Genomic DNA, 20,715 nt, shown 5'->3' on the forward strand with positions numbered 1-20,715 from the left:
TTTAAATGGGGCTCTGAGCAACAACAAGCCTTTGAGCAAATTAAACGAGAGATAGTTCATGCAGGAGCCCTTGGACCATTCTGGACCGGGCCAGATGTAAAAAATGTACCATACACCGCAGCTGGGGAGAATGGTCCTACCTGGAGGCTCTGTCAGAAAGCTCCAGGGGAGACTCGAGGTCCACCCATTCGACTTTCGTAGTCAGTGATACAGAGCATCTGAGGCCAGCTATACCCCAACTGAGAAACAGATACTGGCAGCCTATGAAGGGGTTCGAGCTGCTTCAGAAGTGGTTGGCAGTGAAGCAGAGCTCTTCCTGGCACCCCGGTTGCCCGTGCTGGGCTGGATGTTCAAAGGCAGCGTTTCCTCTATCATGCAACCGATGCTACACGGAGTAAGTGGGCCACACTAATTACACAACAAGCTCGAATAGGGAATTTCAGTTGTCCAGGAATTCTAGAAGTCATTAGGGACTGGCCAGAGGGCAAAGATTTTGGAATGTCACCAGAGGAGGAGGTGATGCACGCTGAAGAGGCCCCACCATAATAATAAACTGTCAGAAAGTGAAAAGCAATAATCATTGTTTACTGGTGGGTCCTACTGTGTTGTGGGAAAGCATAGGAGATGGAAGGCAGCTGTATGGAGTCCCCGACAGCAAGTTGCAGAAATTGCTGGAGAGGGTGAATCGCGTCAGTTTGCTGAGGTGAAAGCCATCCAGCTGGCCTTGGACATTGCTGAGTGAGAAAAGTGGCCAGTACTTTATCTCTGTACTGACTCATGGATGGTGTCAAATGCCCTGTGGGGGTGATTGAAGCAATGGAAGTAGAGCAGCTGGCAACACAAAGGTTAAACCCATCTGGTCTGCTGCACCATGGCAAGATATTGCTGCCTGGGTGCAGAATTTGGTACCCCATGTAGATGCTCATGTACTCAAGAGCTGGGCCACTGAGGAGCACCAGAACAACCAACAAGTGGATAAAGCTGCTGAGATTGAAGTTGCTGAGATGGACTTAGATTGGCAATATAAGGGTGAATTATTTTTGGCCCGGTGGATCCGTAACACTTCAGGCCATCAGGGTAGAGATGCAACTACAAATGGGCTCGTGATCGAGGGGTGGACTTAACAGTGGACACTATTGCCCAGGTTATTCATGAGTGTGAAACATGTGCTGCAATTAAGCAAGCCAAGCTGTTAAAGCCCCTTTGGTACAGAGGACGATGGCTGAAGTACAAATATGGGGAGGCCTGTCAGATTGACTATATCACACTCCCACCAACCCGCCAAGGCAAGTGCCAAGTGCTTACCATGATGGAAGCAACCGCCAGATGGCTGGAAACATACACTGTGCCCCATGGCACTGCCTGGAACATTATCCTGGACCTTGAGAAACAAATCTTGAGGCAACATGGCACCCCAGAGAGAATAGAGTCAGACAGTGGGACTCATTTCCGGACTAACCTTATAGACACCTGGGCCAAAGAACATGGCATTGAGTGGGTACCCGTACCATGCACATCCCCTACTATGCACCAGCCTCTGGGAAAATCGAATGGTACAATGGGCTGTTAAAAACTACACTGAGATCAATGGGTGGTGGGACTTTCAAACACTGGGATACACATTTACCAAAAACCACCTGGTTGGTCAAAACCAGAAGATCTGCCAACAGGGCTGGCCCAGCCCAATCAACTTTTACATAATGTAGAAGGGGATAAACTTCTTGTGGTGCACATAAAGAATGTGCTGGGGAAGACAGTCTGGGTTATTCCTGCTTCAGGTAAAGGTAGACCCGCTCATGGGATTGCTTTTGCTCAGGGACCTGGATATACTTGGTGAGTAATGCAGGAAGATGGGGAAGTCTGCCGTGTATCACGAGGGGATTTGATTTTAGGGGAAAACAGCCAATGAACTCAATTGTATGGTGTTGCCTGCTATCTAGCACGTTTATAGCCCACCAACTAGATGTCTTCAGGTCACCATTGACTGACCCTGACTTCCGTCTGACCATCATCCCAACAAAGAATGAACTTTGACAAAACCAGATGAGCTCAGCATTGACCAGACAAGTCCTGCAGTGTCATCAGCAGGCAACAATCCAACACTGCACACCGTCTCTCCTGCTGTGAAAGACTGTTACAAGAGATGGAGCCCGACATCATGGATCGGATGAACTCAGCAGTTTTATAGGGATTGGTCCTTGCACTAAGGAATGGTATCTCTCTTTGTGTGTGTGTGTGTATGTATATAATATATGTATATATGAGTCAAGAGCGATGGTATATTGAAGCATGACTTGAATGGTATGGAATAAGAGGTGGATACTGTCCTGGGTTCAGCAGTAGCAGTCATTTTTCTCCTTCTTAGGAGCTGGTGCAGTGCTGTGGTTTTGACTTTCAGCCTGGGAACAGCGCTGATGACACCAGTGGTTTTAGTTGCTGCTCAGTGATCTTTACTCTGACCAAGGACTTTGTGAGTCTCATGCTCTTCCAGGGAGGAGGGGAAGCCGGGTGGAAGCAGAGACAGGACATCTGACCCAAACTTGCCAAAGGGGTATTCCCTACCGCAGCACGTCATGCTGAGTATATAAACTGGGGGGAGTTACCCGGAAGGGCTAGATCACTGCTTGGGTTGGGCTGGGTATCAGCTGGCAGGTGGTGAGTGGTTGTATTCTCTTCCCTTGTTATTTCCCTTATCATTATTATTATTGGTGGTAGCTGCAGTGGTTTGTGTTATACCTTAGTTACTGGACTGTTCTTGTCTCAGCCTGTGGGAGTGACATTCTTTCAGTTCTCCCCCCCATCCCTCCAGGAGCAGGGGGGAGGAAGAAGGTGGGGGAGCGGGTGAGCAGCTGTGTGGTTCTGAGTTGCCCACTGGGCTTTAACCACAACAATCCCCTATGCAGTCTCCTAAAGATAGGAGACAGCCGGGAGCCTTAATCTTGTGGCTACCAGGGAAACCATTTGAGTGGCTCACAGGGAGTTACGAACTGTTAACTGGGAGCAGGAGGACCAGCTGTGCTCTGCATCCAGGCTCTGCTGAGCACTCTCAGCCTTTCCCAACAGCAGTGTGTCTCTGTGTCCAGTCACTTGTACCATGTGAGCATTTGTTTATGACATCTAAAAAGACTTGCTGAAGGTATGGAAACCTAATTCATCTTGTCCCAGGGCAGGAGATGCACGCCAAAATGATGCCTGTGAAATGAGGCTAGTGGTGTCTTAAAACCAGCGGTGGAGGCCATGCAGTGACCCTGGAGAATCCATCCCCATTTCATTCCTTCCCATCTTAGCTTCCACACATAGCTAAAATACTTGCTATTGCAAGCTGAACTGATATCTTCTTGTCATCCCCAAGCTGTGGACTACAACTTGATGGCCTTTCCCTTTGTTAACTACTCTTTGTAGGCAGTGTGAACTGTGGTGACACCTGTCTCCTTCCCTCAGGCTTCTCTTTTCTGAATTAAGCTAATTTCTTCATCTTTTCATGTAGCTTAGGTTTTCAACCCTCTGAACAGTCTTCCTTTTCCTTGCTGGACTCTGAATTTGTTTCTGTCTTAGCAGTGTCCAAAATTAGATGCAAGAGTCTGGCAGACACCTCTAACAGGGCTGGATAGGACAGGTTAATTACTTCAGTGTTTGCAATTACCTCCTTGGAAACTGCCTTTTTCAAAAGCATCGTGTTGTTGACATATTTTCCAGTGCCCTGCTACCCACAAATGCTGTGTGATAGCATGGCTACCTTCCCAGCAATTCCCTGCATTTATTTGTCTTATTGATTTTTATCTTTTACTTCCCATATTATCATTTGATCTGAGATTATCCTTTAATTTTACCATAATTGCTATGAAATATTGCTCTGTTTCCAAGGAAGTTCTGAAGCCCTTTTTGACATTGGAATTTAAAGCAACAACAAAGAAGCGTATTTGTCATAATAAATATCTATGTATGGAGATAGAGAGCCAGGAGTTCACAATCAGTTTTGTTACTTTGTTGTTTTATCAGAAAGGCACATTCGGTTTATAGTGAAAGCCCCTGTGCTGGGAAGACCTCATCAATTCACTTGCTTAAACATATTGCCTGTTTGTAAGTATAAAAAGTCCTTTGATTTCAGTGTCCTTTTCATTTGGAAGCTTGAGAGATACCGTGGTCCTGAGATCCAGATTTGTAGAAATGTTGAAAATGAATTGTAATTGCACATTCATGCCATTAATGTAGTAAATTCCATGAGCTTTTGCTGGATAGGAAATACGTATTAAATAGTATTAGAATGTACTGAGAATAAAATGAAATGTGAAAGGATTATAATGTTGTAGTGCACACAGCTATACTAGTTTGTGCAGTGATCCTGAACGGAGTGTTTGGATTGCAGTATCTGACTTTTTGCAGTGTTGCAGAGGTCACAAGCTATATGTGACTGTGGATTCTCCAAGCCATGGTACAGCTGTGGCTAGTAGCACAGGGTGGTACGTGTTACACAGGGTGGTACTAGCTAAAGTTCGTATTTGTTGTGCATTGGAATGAGGGGTAGCAATGTTTGTGGAGCTCTGTCTTAAAGAGCGCAGCAGTCTGCCTGAGATCCTCTGCGGAGGAGGAACACTTTGCAGTTTGAATCTTTAGTGCTGGTCCAGTTTCTGGTAGTTCTGGTGAGCTCTTTTCAGCAGGTTTGATGAATACACCCAGTTACTCTTTATGAAGGGGAGCCATGGTAGCATTTGGGTTGTTTTTACTCCACTCTAGAGTGTGTGCTTTCTGCAAAAGCTTCTTTTGTGTTAGCTATAGTGCTTGCCAACACCTTTTTAAAACACACAATTTTCCATTATAGGTTTTTTAAAGAGAACGGGACTGAGGTTGAAGACCTCATGACAAAAGCCAGAGGTATTTTCTTGTGTTAGGAATTTAAAAGACTGTAAAAAACTTTATGGAAGCAGACATGGGACTTCCCTTCTACTATGCCCTCCCGCCCCACTCAAGTGGTAGCTTATAGATATCTAGCTGCCACTCAAAACCATCAAAAAGCTTCAGAGGACTTACTGGGTTTAACCAAAACAGTTATTTCTGCAGCTCATGCTTTGTGCTTATGTTCTCTTCCAAATTAAGGACATCGTCTGTACAGATTTGTGCTCATTTGAATCCAGCTCTTTTTACTCAACTTGTTAAATGAAGGATTTGTTTCTAGGGTAGGTAAAGCTAGGGGGTCTAAGGAGTGTGATAAGAAAATGCAGTGAGCAGGAAGTGCTTTAAAATAGATTTTCTGGTGGCCAGATGTCTGCAGAAATATTCATTCCACCATTTTGAAGCAGGGGAGCAAAAGCTGTGGAGGCAGGAAAGGGAAATAATAGAGAAGCTCTTCATGATGGCAGAAAGGCTGGAGCAAGCGAACATTTTAGTTAAAAGCCAGTGTTGTTATGGACTATCAGGAAAAGAATAGAGCTGGTTTTGGTTTAACCAGGAAGTTATTGATGAGAGCAGGGTGAGAAGATGCCTGGTAAAAGTAACCATTTTGAAAACAGCAGGACACGCAGCCAAGGTTTCTGAAGGAACCAGTACAAGTTTACCATGAACTTCTGGTCAGCCTTTTTGAACATTTGTGGAGAAAAGTGAGATACAAGAAAACTGGAATAGGCAAATGTAGTAAAAGTCATTAAGAAGATAAAAGCATGTCCTTGGAAATTGTTAAGCAGAAAGTTTTCATTAAAATAATTTTGAAATGTAACAAAAGGTCAAACATTGCAGCACTTACATCAAATGATGTTTTTCAGCTATTTTAAATTTAAATTGAATTAGCCCTTTCTCATGCTGGAGAATTGCAGGCCATCTTGTGCAGTGCTGTTGCAACAATTCCACCGGCAGAGGAAAATTATGCTAGGCTTAAAGTGTTAATTATTTTTATTTCATGATTGCTTGGCTCTGTATTTTGATGATGGCTTTTAAAATGTGCACTCATTTAATGGACTATCATCTGATGTCCATGGATGACTGGTCTGTCTGACCAGAATTTAAATACTGAGATGCACCAACTATGTCCTTTACATAGTGTGCTGAGGGTTGGCCCAGTGTCTTTTGAGTAGTAGCTGGTCATTGAAGATAAAAGATTGTACTGACAAGACTTTGACTGCCTCTAGAGCAGAATTACGTGATTGCTGAGTAAACAAAAAACAAAAGGCCGGATTAACTGAGCCATAAGTAAAATTGTCTGTATATTCCTTCTCATATACAAAAATGAAAGTGCTAATAATATTTTTAAGGGCCTCTCTGAAGAGGGGTGATACAGTGTGATCAGAGGCTGGTGTCTAGCAGACAGACTCAGAAGGGAATAATGTTTTGGATTGACATTTACGTGATTATCTTTGTTGCAAAAAGAGAACTTGGGAGATGTCCCATGTCCCAAAGCTGCAATGGTTTGTTAGTTTCCATAGCCAAGGATAGGGAACAAAGGAGCTATTTGTGAGGGCGTACAGCCTTCAATTCTTGTTTTACTTGGTTTCAAATGCTCAGGAACATACATACAATTGCACATACTAGCTGTGAGCCCGGTGCATGACTCAGGTTTACACCTCTCAACCAGTGGTGCTGCTATTTTTTGTCTGTAAACTCACTTTCCTGGGGTACATACTAGATGAGTCAGCTTTAGTGCTGTCCACTTCATCTGAAAGGCCTCCTGGAAGGGATTATACAAAGGGGTTGCAAAGGATTTGGGTACTGGGTTTGGTACTAAGCTTTGATACTGACCAGGGGACATACCAGAGGAGTGAGTTGTCTCTCTTTGATCTCACTCTAACCATTTAAGGATGCGTGTGGAAGCACTTCCTTCCTCAACGCTTCTGGTCACCTGGCATTTATACTGTCTTTTTAGAATAATCTGGTATGCCACCATTGCAAGGTGAGTTTGGTATTGGAACATCGACACCTATGTCCATTGATTCTGGGAGTCATGGACAGCCTAGTTATAAAAACCAAATATGACGGCAGCTAGCATGTGAGTATGAGCACCTAGAATGTGACCATCAGGAATGAGCCCCATCCTCCTCCCCACCTTCGGGCCAGCAAAAAACTGGAGTGTTTGAGTGAGTTTTGGCTCATGTTTGGTCTCCAGCCCAACAAGGGCACTTTCACTGATTCTGGGGCTTATTTGGCTACTCATGCAATCAAGTTGAATGCAAACAGGTCACACACAAACAAGCAGAAGGGGAAGACAAAGTCTGGAATAAGGGGCTTGGCATGGTAAAGGAAGGGAATTTATATAGAGCTCAGGTTTGTGCAGTAGGAAGAGAGGCTTCAGCCAATGTATCAGAACCAGCTCAATGTGCTTATACGGTATGAAATCCTGTTTCTGAGTGCAAGACTGAGAGCAGAAGCAATAAAATGAGATGCTAGTAGGAGTGTTACTCTTAATTGCCACACAGCTGAGCTGGAAATCTGTACCTGGTTATGACTGAATTTTTTGGACAGTAATGTGCATGCACATGACAAAAGGCTTTAATGTTCTCTATCCTTGGAATTCACCTCTGTAACCACAGGAGTTTATAGATTTCCACTGGGCTTACAGAGATAACAGTGGGGTTGATTTTGCAAAACTTCCAGGGACTTCTGAAACCTCTTGAGAAATGTAAGTTTCCTATTTCATAAATTCCAAATTGCTCAGCAGGTTCTGGAGGCCTCACCCCATTTCAGGGTTTTTTTTTGATTTATACAGGAGTTTGAAATGCTGTTCTGAGCCATAGTGATCTCATTCCTTATTTTATCTGTCACGAGCAGATGTTCTATGTAAGGTTCCCTAACAAGATGTTTGTTTGATGTGGATGTGAATTAACTTGCAAATCAAGTGTGTTAACAAGATAATAAATATGACATGTTCTGAACAGGAAATCTGTCTTGTCCTGGTACGTTTGTGTTTATTTGTTTGAATGGTGCAAAGCCTAGAAAACTAGCATTGTTGAGAGCAGCTCATGTCTCATATTGGCTGATGATTGATTTTTTGGATGAGTGTTCATAGGGTAATGTCTAGGAAGATTCCCACACCAGCAGGGTTTTTGTGGCTTTTCTTCCAAGCTGAAATATTTCTGTGTCTGAAAAAAATGGGGAAGAAGTAATACTGACATTTCTCTGTCTTCACTGAGTTCCCTGTCCAGCTCATATGTAAGGAGGCAGAAAAACCCGAAGATGAGCTTGGGTGAAAAAGCAAATTAATGCTGCTGGGAAAAGAGTACTAGAAAGGAAGGGTAGGTTTGGAGCTACAGCTGCTTTGAAAGGTGAATGAGAACCAATTTAGAAACATAATACTGATAGTGTGTGGTGGAAAAACACACCAACATGGGGATGCATTGTGTATCGTGACATACTGTTGTGTGTAGTCTTTGAGAAGGGATGGGTTGAGCTGCCTTTGTGCTGTGACATGAGCCAGTCTAGTGGGGTCCCTCCCTGTTAATGACTGTGGTAAAAGTGTGTTGCTTTCCTATTTAGGAATGAGACACTGCAGGGTAGCCAATATCAGAAGTCCTGCTGTAAGGAGGCAGCTTTGTCTCAAGAGTTGTTTCTACTTGGAAAGGTTAAAGATGAAGACAGATGGGCAGCATTTTTCTGCTGTGGTAAAATGAGGAATTTGTAGAAGCTTATTAATAAAAGAGATTGTTTCTTCTATGTATTGGATTTTGATACAAGTTTCTCACTGCTGACTTTATTTTTCCTGTATATTAATTTAGAGGTGGCATTTGAATCCTTTCATATATTTAAAAAACACCCTATAGGAGCTTTATGGGTGGGGGCATATAGTGTATTTGAAGGGATGGGTACCTTCTTTTCATAATATATTGTGTCACAATCCAGAGTGAGGTAATCTCTGAATTCTTTTGTCATTAATCCAGTGCCACAACACTGCACAGACACATGACTTAAGGACCTGCCTCTCAGATTTTAACTGAAGAGACATGAACATAAGGAGTTCTAGTAGATGTTGCCTGACATAGAGAAGATGCACATTAGTAATGATATGTAAATGTGTAATGAGGCAGGAGGGAGGCATCTTTCTACAGGTTATTTGGGGTGGATAGTAGTAATGAAGTTTAACACAAGAGTTGGTCTATGGGTGTTCTCATTCAAATTTGAAGTTTTCAGACCAGACTTTTTGGAGTGCAAAGTGCAAATCTCATGCCTGTGCTGTATAGACATTCTTGAGGGTTTGTTGTCCCCAAAAAATTAAATAAAAAAATAAAAAAAAAAATAGAAGGAATTAGATCACTTGGAATTTCCTGGGAAAGACCCTTTTAGTCTAAAGTCAGCTTGTCAGAATTTACCCATCTTGGGGAGGATAAACAGTTCAGTTGCTTAAATTTTGTTGGCTTGATACCTGCTTGTTGTTTTGTTTCTGTCACAGTCTTAGCAGATATTCAGCAAGCAACTGCTGTTGTACAATACTGCTTGTCTGTTATTTCCAAAATTGGATTTGGAAAATGATGATTCACATCCCATTATGTCTTTAAAATCTTTTTCATAATTCTGACTGCACCAGAGATTTTTGTTCCGGTGCTGAAAGCTGCAGATGTTAAGCTAATATATTCTTGCATCTTTCTATGCATGGAGTTGCTAGTTGGGTTGCTACCGATTGCGTTACAGCTTTTCTGCTTAATTTCTGCAAAACCATTGCTCTCTCTAGAAGACTACCAAAGTGTTCCTTTCGAATGCCAAAGTGTAACATGCCCAGGAGATACATCTTGCCATGCTATCTTCTTAACAGCATGTTTTGTCATACTGCAGAGCCTTCCTGCATATCTTAGGACATTTTAATCTTAACAGTCAGACTTTTGTAATCCTAGTGACTTTGTGAAAAAGATGAGCTCTTGGCAGATGCCTCTGCTTTTCTCAGGGGTCCTTGTATGAAGGTTTATCCAGGAAACTGACCCTGACAGTGAGTGCATGTGACCATGTGCTGGAACTGATATGGGGAATGTGACCTGCCCTGGCCCTTAAAAAAATTATTTGACTATCTTAGGGCTCAAAAGCACTGAATAACGCTGGGTTAGCTCATTGTTGAGACTTCTGTTCACACTGTTAACTGAAATAATTCAGAAATTTATGTTCAGTTGGTGCAAAGGGTATGAGTTTAGAGATACACCATGGTTTTCTTGACTTACAAAGTAAGCAATAGCTTACCTGGTCTGTAGATTGTTTGCAAATCAGTTGAACTTAGACAGTCACCCTAAGGAGTTCAATAATCCCTTTCAGGGACAAAACTGAAAGAGAAAACCAAAGGAAACCAGAAAACCCAGATACTTGTTAACAATAAACAGCCTACCTTTCAGAAAGTGCTGAACACCCAGCATTTCCCTGATTGCGTTGGCAGCAGGTGGGTTTTCATGGGTCCAATCTTTGTCCTGCCTGAAACCAGCTAGAGACCATCTCAGCAGTTCTCATTTGAGGTTTTTCTTGCCAAGTCTACCACAGATGTAAACTCTTCCCATGTATCTTGGAAAGGTCATGTCGCTCTGCTGTGCTCCATTTGAAGCATGAAGTTTCTCTTAAAGTTGTTCCAAGTTGCTTTTTACGTAAACAGTGATTCAAAGCTCTTCTGTTTAGAACAGCAAACAGACACCTGGCTTAATTGTTCTTTTGAGTGGAAAAAATGTTTTATCAAAGCTGAGTGTTTTAGACTGAACATGTCTTCCCAGGTGGCAGAACTTCAAGAAAATCCAAAGTATCTTGATGCATGGTAACCAAAAGGCATATGATAACTATCTGATCTCATTCATCACATTGCAAGGCTAGAGTGTTTATTAAGTCTTGATTTGCTCATGCTTACATGAATTATGCAAGTAATGTACATCAATTTTCCAGAAAGGGAGAAGCACTCAAGCTAATGAAAAGTTGCTTTTCTGAATTATTCCATTCCAACAAAAAAGATGTACAAAAACTGGTGATAGTTGTTGCAAACTTCAGTGTTCTGCATTTCTAAAGCATACAATCTTTTAGCAATCTTACAAGCCACGGTCAGGTTTAGTCCTAAGTTATGCATGGCCTATGGTAGAGAGGACAGGTGAAAAAATAATCAATGCAGGTGCTGAATTTTAAAAGTATACCCAGTCTAAGCCCAAGGAATCCTAGTTTCAAAGTTTTTGCTTTGCAACTGTTATTCTTTTAATACAATTTTGAGATGGGTTTGTTAAGTGTCTTGTAAAACAGATAATTATGCAAAAGAAAGAAACCATTACTACTAGTATACTAGTTAGACCGTCCTGTAAATTTGAAAGTGGGCATATGACCTAAGAGAAATCTGGATTCCTAGTAATTCTTTTGAATTTGGTTAATTGTTCCCATGTCTGGGCTTGACCTGAGTTCAGGAGCTATGCAGCAATGCTAATCCGAAACAGGCTGGACATTGCTAACTGAAGAAATACTGTGTAGGAAACAGACAGGAGTTACAAGTATCTTGTGTTGGAAGTCCATTAGTTTGCTTTGAACTTTGGTTCAGGACTGTAGAAAACCTGAAAAATACACAAAGGGCTGGTCCCTAGTTTTGTTTGATGAAGTAAAAATGTATCTGTTTACAAGCTCCTTTACAAAGGTGGAATAATAATAGGGAAAAAAAAATGTTTGATCCTTCTCTGGTAATATGCAAACATGCATCACCAGTTCGTTTCCAGCACAAAGCACGGATTTTCTGCACAAGGAGGAACTTCATGAAAGCTTCAGGCATTCCTGCAGCATGAGGAACCCCAGTCAGCACCTATATGAAGATCTCTCAGGGACAAGGTGCAGCAGCTAGTTCATGGTCACACGACCCTACAGAAAGACTGGAGGAAGTCCAAGCAAGGTCATGGAGGTGTCTAGCTGTGAAGTGCAAACTGACCTGTGGAACAGGAACAATCTATTCCACTGCTATTCCACATTTAGCACATAGTGGGTTGTTCACTTCTGCTGTCACTGAAAACATAGAAGTCTGTAAATCAATGTAAATTACTCAGATGAAAGGCTATGTATTAACGCAGTAGATGAGTTGCACTTCTAGCAGTGCTATAAGCAGTGTTCCTCTTATTCAGCATTATCTACCATCCTCCTGTATCAAGAGAAGGATGATAAATTCATTCACAGCTTCAAAAGTACCTGATAAATTATTGAAAGTCCCTTGTTTTTATAGCTCCTAGTTAAAGAAGGGTTGGCTTGTGTATTTCTGATATAAATCTCAGATAACAACCAAAAATTTCAGAGTGTCTTTTTGTTTGGTTCTGGAAAAACACACTCCAAGAATCTGGCACCAGGTGAGTTTGTTGTCAGCAGACCAAAGATCAGATTCTTCACTGCTACTACCTCTGTCAGCATCTTTATGTCTGCTTTGATGCAGACTGTCATCTAAGTGCCTTAGATGTTCATGCTAGGGAAGAGATGCTCCCTTTGCTTGTATGCTGGCTTTTCAGAACAAAAGCCATAAATAAAACCCAGCCCATGGGAAAATTGTAGCTGGTAGGTAGCCTAGAATAGTTTCCTTTTCCTTTTGTTTCAATAACTTGTACCGTTTGTCTCTTGTCCTCTGGGTGAGTTCCTTGGATAACATATCTCTTCTAGTCACCTGAATCCAGTCTTTCTCACAAAAGTCTTCCCAGTTTGGGAAGTTGCTTCCTTTTTCTCTCTTCTTTATAAAAGCTTGTTGCAGGGGCCAGAGGGAACATCTCACCTGCGGCAAGAGCCCTGAAAGTGCCTTTGGCTACTCTAGAGGCTGCAGATGGTGAGTTAAATCTCCTATTGGTATCCTCTGCCCCTGTCAAAATCGGATTTCTCCTGCCTGTGTGTGCAGGCTGGTGTTTGCAGGATTCCTTGTGTCTCAGGTTCAGGTTTCATCACCATTCATTCAGATGAGTTCAGGTTTCCAGGCTCTGAGAATTCCAGCCTCAACTTTCTGCCTTGAAGGCAGCTGAGATGCAAGCACCGGACATCTAAGAAGCTGAGTCACACTGAAGTGAGGAATCCCACTTTCTTCTCAGCACTTGGTTGTTGAACCATTATCATGACAAAGGAGGATTATTGACTTTCATAGTCATGATGCCTTTGATTTGAGGCTCGCTTTGATTTGGGGCAGTGGTGTTCGCTGGCCTAGGGAAGCAATGTTCTTCTCCAGGTGAAGAGCAAGGAGAGAAACACGCTTTTGAGAAGGAGGACGAGGGGAAGAGTTGGCTCAAGAGGCTGAATGGAAGCCATAATGGATGCAGTTAGTCACTGGGAATGGCCCAAAAGCCGCCCATGATTCCGTAAGACAATTAAAAGCAAATTGTCCGGCTGAGCGATCCCAGAGCAAGGAAGATGCTCCCCCAGACTATAATTCAAGGGGCTGAATGGCCCTCAAAAACTGAGAGCAGAGAGGAAAAAAAAAAAAAACCAAACCCGAAGATGAGGCAAATGATGGAACAGATGTGAGCGCTTTTGTTAGGAAGACTTGGAGGCTAGCGGGATGGCGATAGGCTAATTTGAGGCACATAATGCCAGGTTCCTTTCATATGCAGAATAGCACTTTGATCCAATGTGGATGAAAGTGCTGAAAAGTGGAGAGGGTGGCAGGGGGTCTTTTGTCTTTAACAAAAAAGGCATCTGCTGGGCTCTAACCCCCTTTTCCCCATCCCCTTAGCCTAGCAGGCCACTCCAACAATGCTGGCAAAGGGGACAAGTGTCCCCTGACAGCTGAAGAAATCTCCAGGAGGAGAATGAGGCTTGCAGCAATATGTATGCCAAGGGAGCTTAATCGATTTTTTCCACAGTACAAAAAGGGAGCGGACTGGGGTAAGACAGATCACAGTGGAAATGGGAGGTGAGAGGAAAAAATCCCTTTCTAATAAACTTGTTACTTTTGTTCTCCAAATACGTCTTTTCAGGAGATGCTTTGATGCTAGTATGAATACACTTAATGGAGCAGAGTAGAGTTAGACTTGCTGGGGGGGAGGGGTGAAGTAAGGAAAAATAGTTTTGCAAGGAGGATGAATGTGATTACTATGGATCCCAACACAGGAAAGATTTTGGTATTAGCAAAACAGTGCAATGCAAGACAGATGAATACTTTCTGTACCACCTGTTGGAGGAGCACAGCTCAGTGCAAATTCTTGGTTTTGATTTTTAAGCAAAATTGAAAATTTCTCATTAAACCTTTCCTTCTTTTCTGTTGTCTCCTTTACTTTTTGGACTTATTAGAAATGAAAGACTGCAGGATTGAATGGGGAGCTAGGAAGGCAAGCAGTGTTTGTGCCAAGCAAATACAGCAGTTGCAGATCAGCTGCTCATCTGGTCCCTGCTTCTCATGCTCTGTTGACTTTCTTCAGCTTTTCACATCTGGTAAACAAGACTGGGATCCGATCCGCAGTTTGGCTGTGGTTTTCCTCAAGTATCGCTTTGCACCTAGTCTAATGTTTTGTTTGAGAAATAATGAGTTACCAACTTCTGAAGACCCACCTCAGCAAATTAAATCCTTTAAGAACAGTAGATTCAGGAATCTTCCTTCTCTTGACATTCTGACAGTGTTTATCCTTACTATTTACCAAAGATAACCTTCTCACCAGGGCACAGCTTTAAGCAACACCTGGTACTGCAAAGACCTCCTCCTTCTTTACCCCCAGACCTCTTCTCTTTCTGCTGGAGTGTTACAGTTCCCCCAAGAAGTTACAGAAATTGAGAGATATAACTATCACATTCTCTTGAGAGGCTGTGCACACACTGATGCCAAACACTAATCCTGTGTAGTTGTTCAGTAGGTGTGCCATGATCCCCCTCCAGCGGATGCCTCCATTCTGTTGAGACCAGCTGATGTGGAGAGTATTTTTGGCAATAGCATCTCCTGTTCTCCAGCTATGCAAAGCTGCCATAACTCGTTAAGGAGGGCTAATTGTCAAGGACATTGATGCTTTTTTGAATTCTGCCCATTTTATATCTTGACTTTTCTTGCTCCCAGTCCTTCGACTGTGATCTTGAATGATACAGAGGGACTTGAGCTGCTACTGCTGCTGTCATCAAAGGAGCTGAACCCACCTCTGTCCCTCATAGTGACAAGGTGAAAGTCCTCCCTGTGGGTGGCCTTCAGATGGTTCTTCTGTGACTTCCTTCTCAGGTGCTAGCTATGTACAGTGAAAGGATGCAGGTCTAGATCCAGATGGAGAAAAACATTGCTCATGGGGAAGTCTGCCCTGGAAGGGAACAGCCCTCTGAAGTTTGCCATGCCAAAGAAAAACAGCCCATGCAGTTCTACACAAGCTCCCTGCCAAAGCTGCCTCACCCAGACAGCTTTGTGGCATGCCACCAGTAAGATTATAGATATGAGGGGAGGAGGGACAAGTTACACTATTTCTGTGTAAATGTGTGTGGTAGTTCTCTGTAACTGCAGGTAGTAATTGCAGTTTTAAGCCACACTCTTGAGGCAGAGTTCTTGGTCTGTTTGTAGTTTACAGTGTGCTAATTTCCTAAGGCCAGTGGTTGGGCACAAGGAAGGAAGATGCCTGTGTGGCTCTACCTGGCTGCTATGAACGGGGCCAGGCCTGTTTGGAGAAGAGACTGAATATATTTCACCTGAAGCACAGGAGGGAAGAGATGTACATGGAGCAGAGGGCAGCATGCAGAGCAAGTGACAGCAGGAGTACAGGCTGTAGGAGTACAGCAAAGAGAGGAAGATTTGCTTTGTTCTCATGCCTTGCCCAGCAGGCTGGTGTTTTCTCCACAGGAACTGGTTACCCTCCACTGATTTGTGTTCAGATGAAAATCAAATGGGAAAGATTGCAAAACCTCTTTGATGTGCTTACTCTACATTGAGGCAGCACTACCTGACCAGCTTAGGAGACCATCACAGGTATTATTCCTGCTGTATGGACAGGAGCTGACTGGTCTGTGTTTCAGAGGCTGCTGAGTCTAGAAGGGGCCATATTGCTTTAATGGTAAGTTGTCCCAGCAGATGCTGTGATGTTAGTCATATAACTTATAAAATAAGCCATTTCCATGAAAGTGTTTTTGGCTGAACTGATTGTACCTAAAAGATTTTCGTGGCATAACCTAGCAGTCCTGGCTGTAGGAATTCTGTATTTTCAGCATGGATTTGGTTTGTCTTTCAGTGAATCTCATCTGGTCATTAACATCCATTAGAGCTTCTCTGTGTGGGAAGTGAAGCAAACGGCAAATGATGGCTTCAGGGTAAAATAAACCTCAGTGTACATACAAACTTTTGTTCAGACATGAAGTGGTTTCAATTTTTTTTCTTAATTTACTTCCAAAATAAACAGAGTTCCTTTGCAAGACAGACACTGATTAGTTTGACGTGACTTACCTGACTGAGTGTAATCAGGTACTGTAATCAGGTACAGTTTTACCAATAAAGCAAATTCTTGCTTTTTTAAAAAACATGAGATGGGAGTGAAAGTTGCTATTCATGAACACCCTTCCATTACTAATGCTAAGTCATGTGATTTCATATTCAGTTAAATACACAGTGGTTTGGATCCAGACAGGCACCCTAGCTGTAGTGAGGATAGCATGATTTCAAGTTTGGTAGGACCTGCATCTTTCTGTAGGAGGTGGGTTGTTTTGCTCAGGGAAGGCAAATTGCCTCTGTTCGTTCCCACATCTGCCCTGTCCTGTAATCCCAAAATTTGGTTCACATGATCTTAGTACTTTGAGAGTATGCTTACTCATGTGTGAGTTACGTGGTGTTGGTGATATCTGCAATTCCAGAAAGCTTTTTATGATATTTGAGCAAATATCCAGGAGCCCTCATTAGGCTGCAGGGAGTCCCAAAGCTTGGAAAATAACCCTCCCAAAGGGTAATTTCTGAAATATTTCAAGACCCCAGCAGTATCTCTCAGCTTACTTCCTTTACAAATAAAGAAAATAAGCCAGGAAGTATTAGAAAGGCTTGTTACAGTTGTCTGTGGAATGCTAATCAGTGGTAGCTTGTGTTTGAGAGACATTTGCAGTGTTTTACTTGCCACATGTTGATGGAGAGCTGCTGCTTCTGCAGGTGAGTAGCCAGCTCCACACCCCACCAGGTGGTTGCTGGCATCCCATGATCAGCCTCAGCAGTTTATGCCCTGAGTCCTTCCTTGGCTCCCTGTTTTTCTGGGTCTCAGTGGCCGCCTGCTGTGGTAGCAAGGGGAGGTGAAGAGGTGCTGGGTCATCTGTTTGGCTCCAGAGACCTCTTTCTAGTGCTGCTGCAAGCTGCTGTCCTGTGCCTTTTACGTGGTGGAAATCCTCACGGGATGTGCATTGCCCCAGGAGGGAGGCATCTGGATGGGCAGTCCCCTCTGGGTGAGGCCCTGAGGCCATTGTCCTGGGTGAGACATGCTGTGCTGGAGGTGGGGAAGCAGCAACACCTGCAGGAAACCTCTGCTAATCTCCCTTCCTGGTCAAGAGAGAGGCTGCCCGGGCCTATGGTTCAGCTGGAGGCAAAGGGAACAGGAGCGTTTGCATTCCCAGGCAAATGTCAAGGAGAAGGGAGTGCAGGAGGCAGTCAACTGGTGGAGAGTGCTGGGCCGCTCACCTCAGACTTCACTGGCGGGGAGGGTAGAGGCCACTATCCTTCCCCGGCCTGCTCTGGTGAGCCATTCCTGCCACAAACAAGCAGGGTATGTGGGAGGAAATACAGAGCAGGAAACAGTAACAATTAGTGTTCCTTGCGAATGAGGAAAAAAGTACAAACAAGGAGAAGCCATGAGAAGCTGTGGAGATGTGAGCCCATCAGGCCCTAGGGCTCAGTGGTGGTCAGCCAACTGTTGTCTAGAGGAACAAGACTGCTCCCATTTCAGGCTGCCCCTTTGAATTCTCTGTATTAATCTCCACGGGCAAAACCTCCTGGAATTACGTGTGGTGAGCCAGTTCCCTATGAGCAGGACTGAGCTGTGAGTACCTGCAGACCTGGAGGCATGGGTTGGTGATGAGTGGGCTGGAGCATGAGCAGCTGCAGAGAGCCTTTGGTAGGTGGCTCTGTATCTGTGACCTGTTCAAGGGGTGAGACGAGAACTCACCAGGAATTCTGTCTTTTCCTCTCTCTCCCTCTTCCTCAGGTGGTCTTTGCGTTGAATCAGACTCTCTTGCAGCAGGAGAGCCTCCGAGCAGGCAGTTTACAGATCCCCTATACAACAGAAGACCTTATCAAGCATTACAACTGTGGAGACCTCAGCTCTATCATCTTCAACCATGACGCTTCTCAAGTGAGTCTTGCCACCACAGCCCTTGTACTACGCACATGTCCTCATAGTGCTAACCCCTGTCTCATGCTCATTTCTCCTCAGTTAGGCCCTTTGCAGGTGAGAGCCAAGGCCACACTGCTGGTTCCTTGCACATCTGCTTTCCTGCGCTTTCTGTCCCAATAGTCTGCATCACCTCACCCCCATCCCCCCTTGCTGCACACAAGCAGCGAAGGCACGCCTGCCTTTCCCTTTTGGACAAGTGCCGTGTTTGCTTTAGTGTCAAAGCTCTATGAGTTAATCCTTTATTTTCTTAAGGATCCTGTGGAATTATGCTAGTTTAGATATGAGCAAACTTAGTGCCAACAGAGAGCAGCAGCAGGCTTTTTTTGTGCAAATAGTGACAGAGAAATGTACTCGTGACTTGGACACTTGTGTAAGGCTGGGCAAGTTGCAAGTTTTTAATGTCCCCTATCAGTATGACTGTGTACTGTGGACAAGGCCCAAAGAAGAGTAATGGGGTGAAACAAAGCAAAAATAGATGTAGACTGAATGTTAAGGAAAAGAAAACCATCTGAGGTCTCTCAGACTTGGTTTATGGAGACGGTTTCCTAAGCAGCACAGTGGAATGCAATGCTCTGATCTTTAAACCAAAAGAAAATGCCCAGCAGGGACCAATTTGGCCTGTTTGGGCTGTGAGATTAGCTAATGTCAGGCTGAGGCATCAGGTCTCTGTTCTGGTCACAAGGTGCTGCCTGACATTTCGTCCGCATCAACAGAAACAGGCTCTAGCCTCACAGTGCTGAACAATTAGATTTTGGTACCTGGGCTTTCCCTGCTAAATAAGCATTTTTATGGCCTTTTGATATACATGTTTCAGTGCTACAGAGCTGGAAATACTGTCATACTACTCCTTGCTTCTCTGGCACTGAGCTTTGCATGCATGTTGTTACTTTCCTGTCCTGTCCACCCTTGGACAGGACAACCTGGTAATTAACACTGCTTAGCTCTTACACTGCGTACTTCATTCACTGATTTCAAAGAGCTTCTCAAAGGATACCAGCACCTTACGAGCATACAGTTGATGCTTCACTATTCTGCTGAGGTGTTACAGACTGCAGGCAGGTGACATTGCCTTGAGGTCCTTGGAGAGAACACCTCTTGCCAAGACATGCATGTCTGAGGGAGCAACTGCCCTTCATTTTCACAAGGGACTCCACCACAGGGTAGTATCCCTGACAGTGGAGCTGAGTAGTAGTAGTCTGCAACTCTATCAGCCTGTGTTTTTAAGCGGCACATCTCTGTAAATTGTATTTGATCCCATGTTTGCCCTATAGATGACCCAGTGTGGGCTAAGAACTCTTTAAAAACGGTTGGTAATGGTCTCTGAGTGGCTCCAGAGCCTCTGCTGCTGCTGCAGTCTTGCAAGGGAAAGTACCTGGTTTAGCAGCTCTGCTCTCCAGAAACCATTGCTTGTACGCCCTTTCCTTAGAGGTCCCCATAGCCACAATGCCCAAAGGTGTTTGCTAGAAAGCCAGGGTAGCTGGCCCACATTTCTTTCCAGTAGCAGGAGGTCATGATAATGTGCAGCCACAGCTGTCCTGGAGACCCCAGGGGCAGAGCAAGTATTCTAAAAGATACCTTGTGGACAGGGGAACTGGAGGTGGTAATACTTCCTTTCTTGACAAAATCTGGTCCTCTTCTTTTGGAAAGTTAGGGAATGTTATTGTTAACTAGTTCAAATTGCACAGTTCTTTGACAGCCGGAGGGCTGGGGTGGCAGTCATACTCTCTTAGAAGAGTGTAATTATCATTATAGTTATGTCATACCTATGGCAATTTAAGGAAGAAATATGTAGCTAAAGATAGCCGGGGCAAATATTTACTTTCTTCAGCCAAGAAATCAGGATTTTTGATCTATGGTGTCGCAAATTGAGAGTATTTGTTTACTCTGCATAAAAAAAAATTCAGCTGGCTGGCTTATGAAATTATATGTTGAGAGAAATGAAGCACTATGCATTATTAGAAGTTTGCTGAGTCATTTTTGATCTTTGTTTGGGTTTTGTTCTATTGGATGTGCCTTAACAGGCAAAGCAACCAGCACATTCAGTGATGGAGCAAAATGCCTGTGCATGGTGGCTGCCTGTGAAATAAATGCCCGTTTCATGAAGACATTTTTTTTATCTATCTAGGTCCCAAATTTCATTAATGCTACTCTTCCGGCCCATGAGCGTATTACTGCCCAGGAGATCGACAGCTACTTCCGTCAGGAGCTCATCTACAAGCGAAATGAGCGAATGGGCAGGAGGGTGAAGGACCTGCTGGAAGGGTACCCGGACAAGAGTTTCTTCTTTGCATTTGGAGCTGGTATGTGATTGAGGTGCCCTTCAAGCTGAACACATTCTTTCCATATCTTTTAGACACTTTGCTTCAGTTTAGACAGCTTGCTTCAGTTTAAAGAAGGGTCAGTACTTCTACCATGGTAGGCACAGCTTTGCCCTTAGGAAATTTTTTTCAGTGCAGGAGACTGTTTTTCTTCAGGATTCAAAGAGCTCACAAGTGTATGCATTGATTGCAATATTTATTAG

The 20,715-nt window shown here is 43.6% G+C and overlaps 1 protein-coding gene across 3 annotated transcripts in view; it reads left to right on the forward strand.

Moving 5' to 3' along the window:
• Positions 1-20,715, forward strand: part of TRABD2A (TraB domain containing 2A) — an 85,821-nt gene that overhangs the window by 43,317 nt on the left and 21,789 nt on the right. For 2 of the 3 annotated variants that reach the window (XM_061364982.1, XM_061364983.1), the window contains exons 3-4: positions 18,006-18,152; positions 20,320-20,494. In XM_061364982.1, the coding sequence (XP_061220966.1) occupies positions 18,006-18,152; positions 20,320-20,494 (322 nt within the window). The remainder of the gene's footprint in view (positions 1-18,005; positions 18,153-20,319; positions 20,495-20,715) is intronic. The other variant, XM_061364984.1, reaches the window with a different exon arrangement.

Source organism: Neopsephotus bourkii, unplaced genomic scaffold (assembly GCF_033783945.1).
Source record: "Neopsephotus bourkii isolate Nb327-2 ecotype Australia unplaced genomic scaffold, CSIRO-AGI_Nbou_v1 NB_1261, whole genome shotgun sequence".
In the NCBI taxonomy this organism is placed as follows: Eukaryota; Metazoa; Chordata; class Aves; order Psittaciformes; family Psittacidae; genus Neopsephotus; species Neopsephotus bourkii.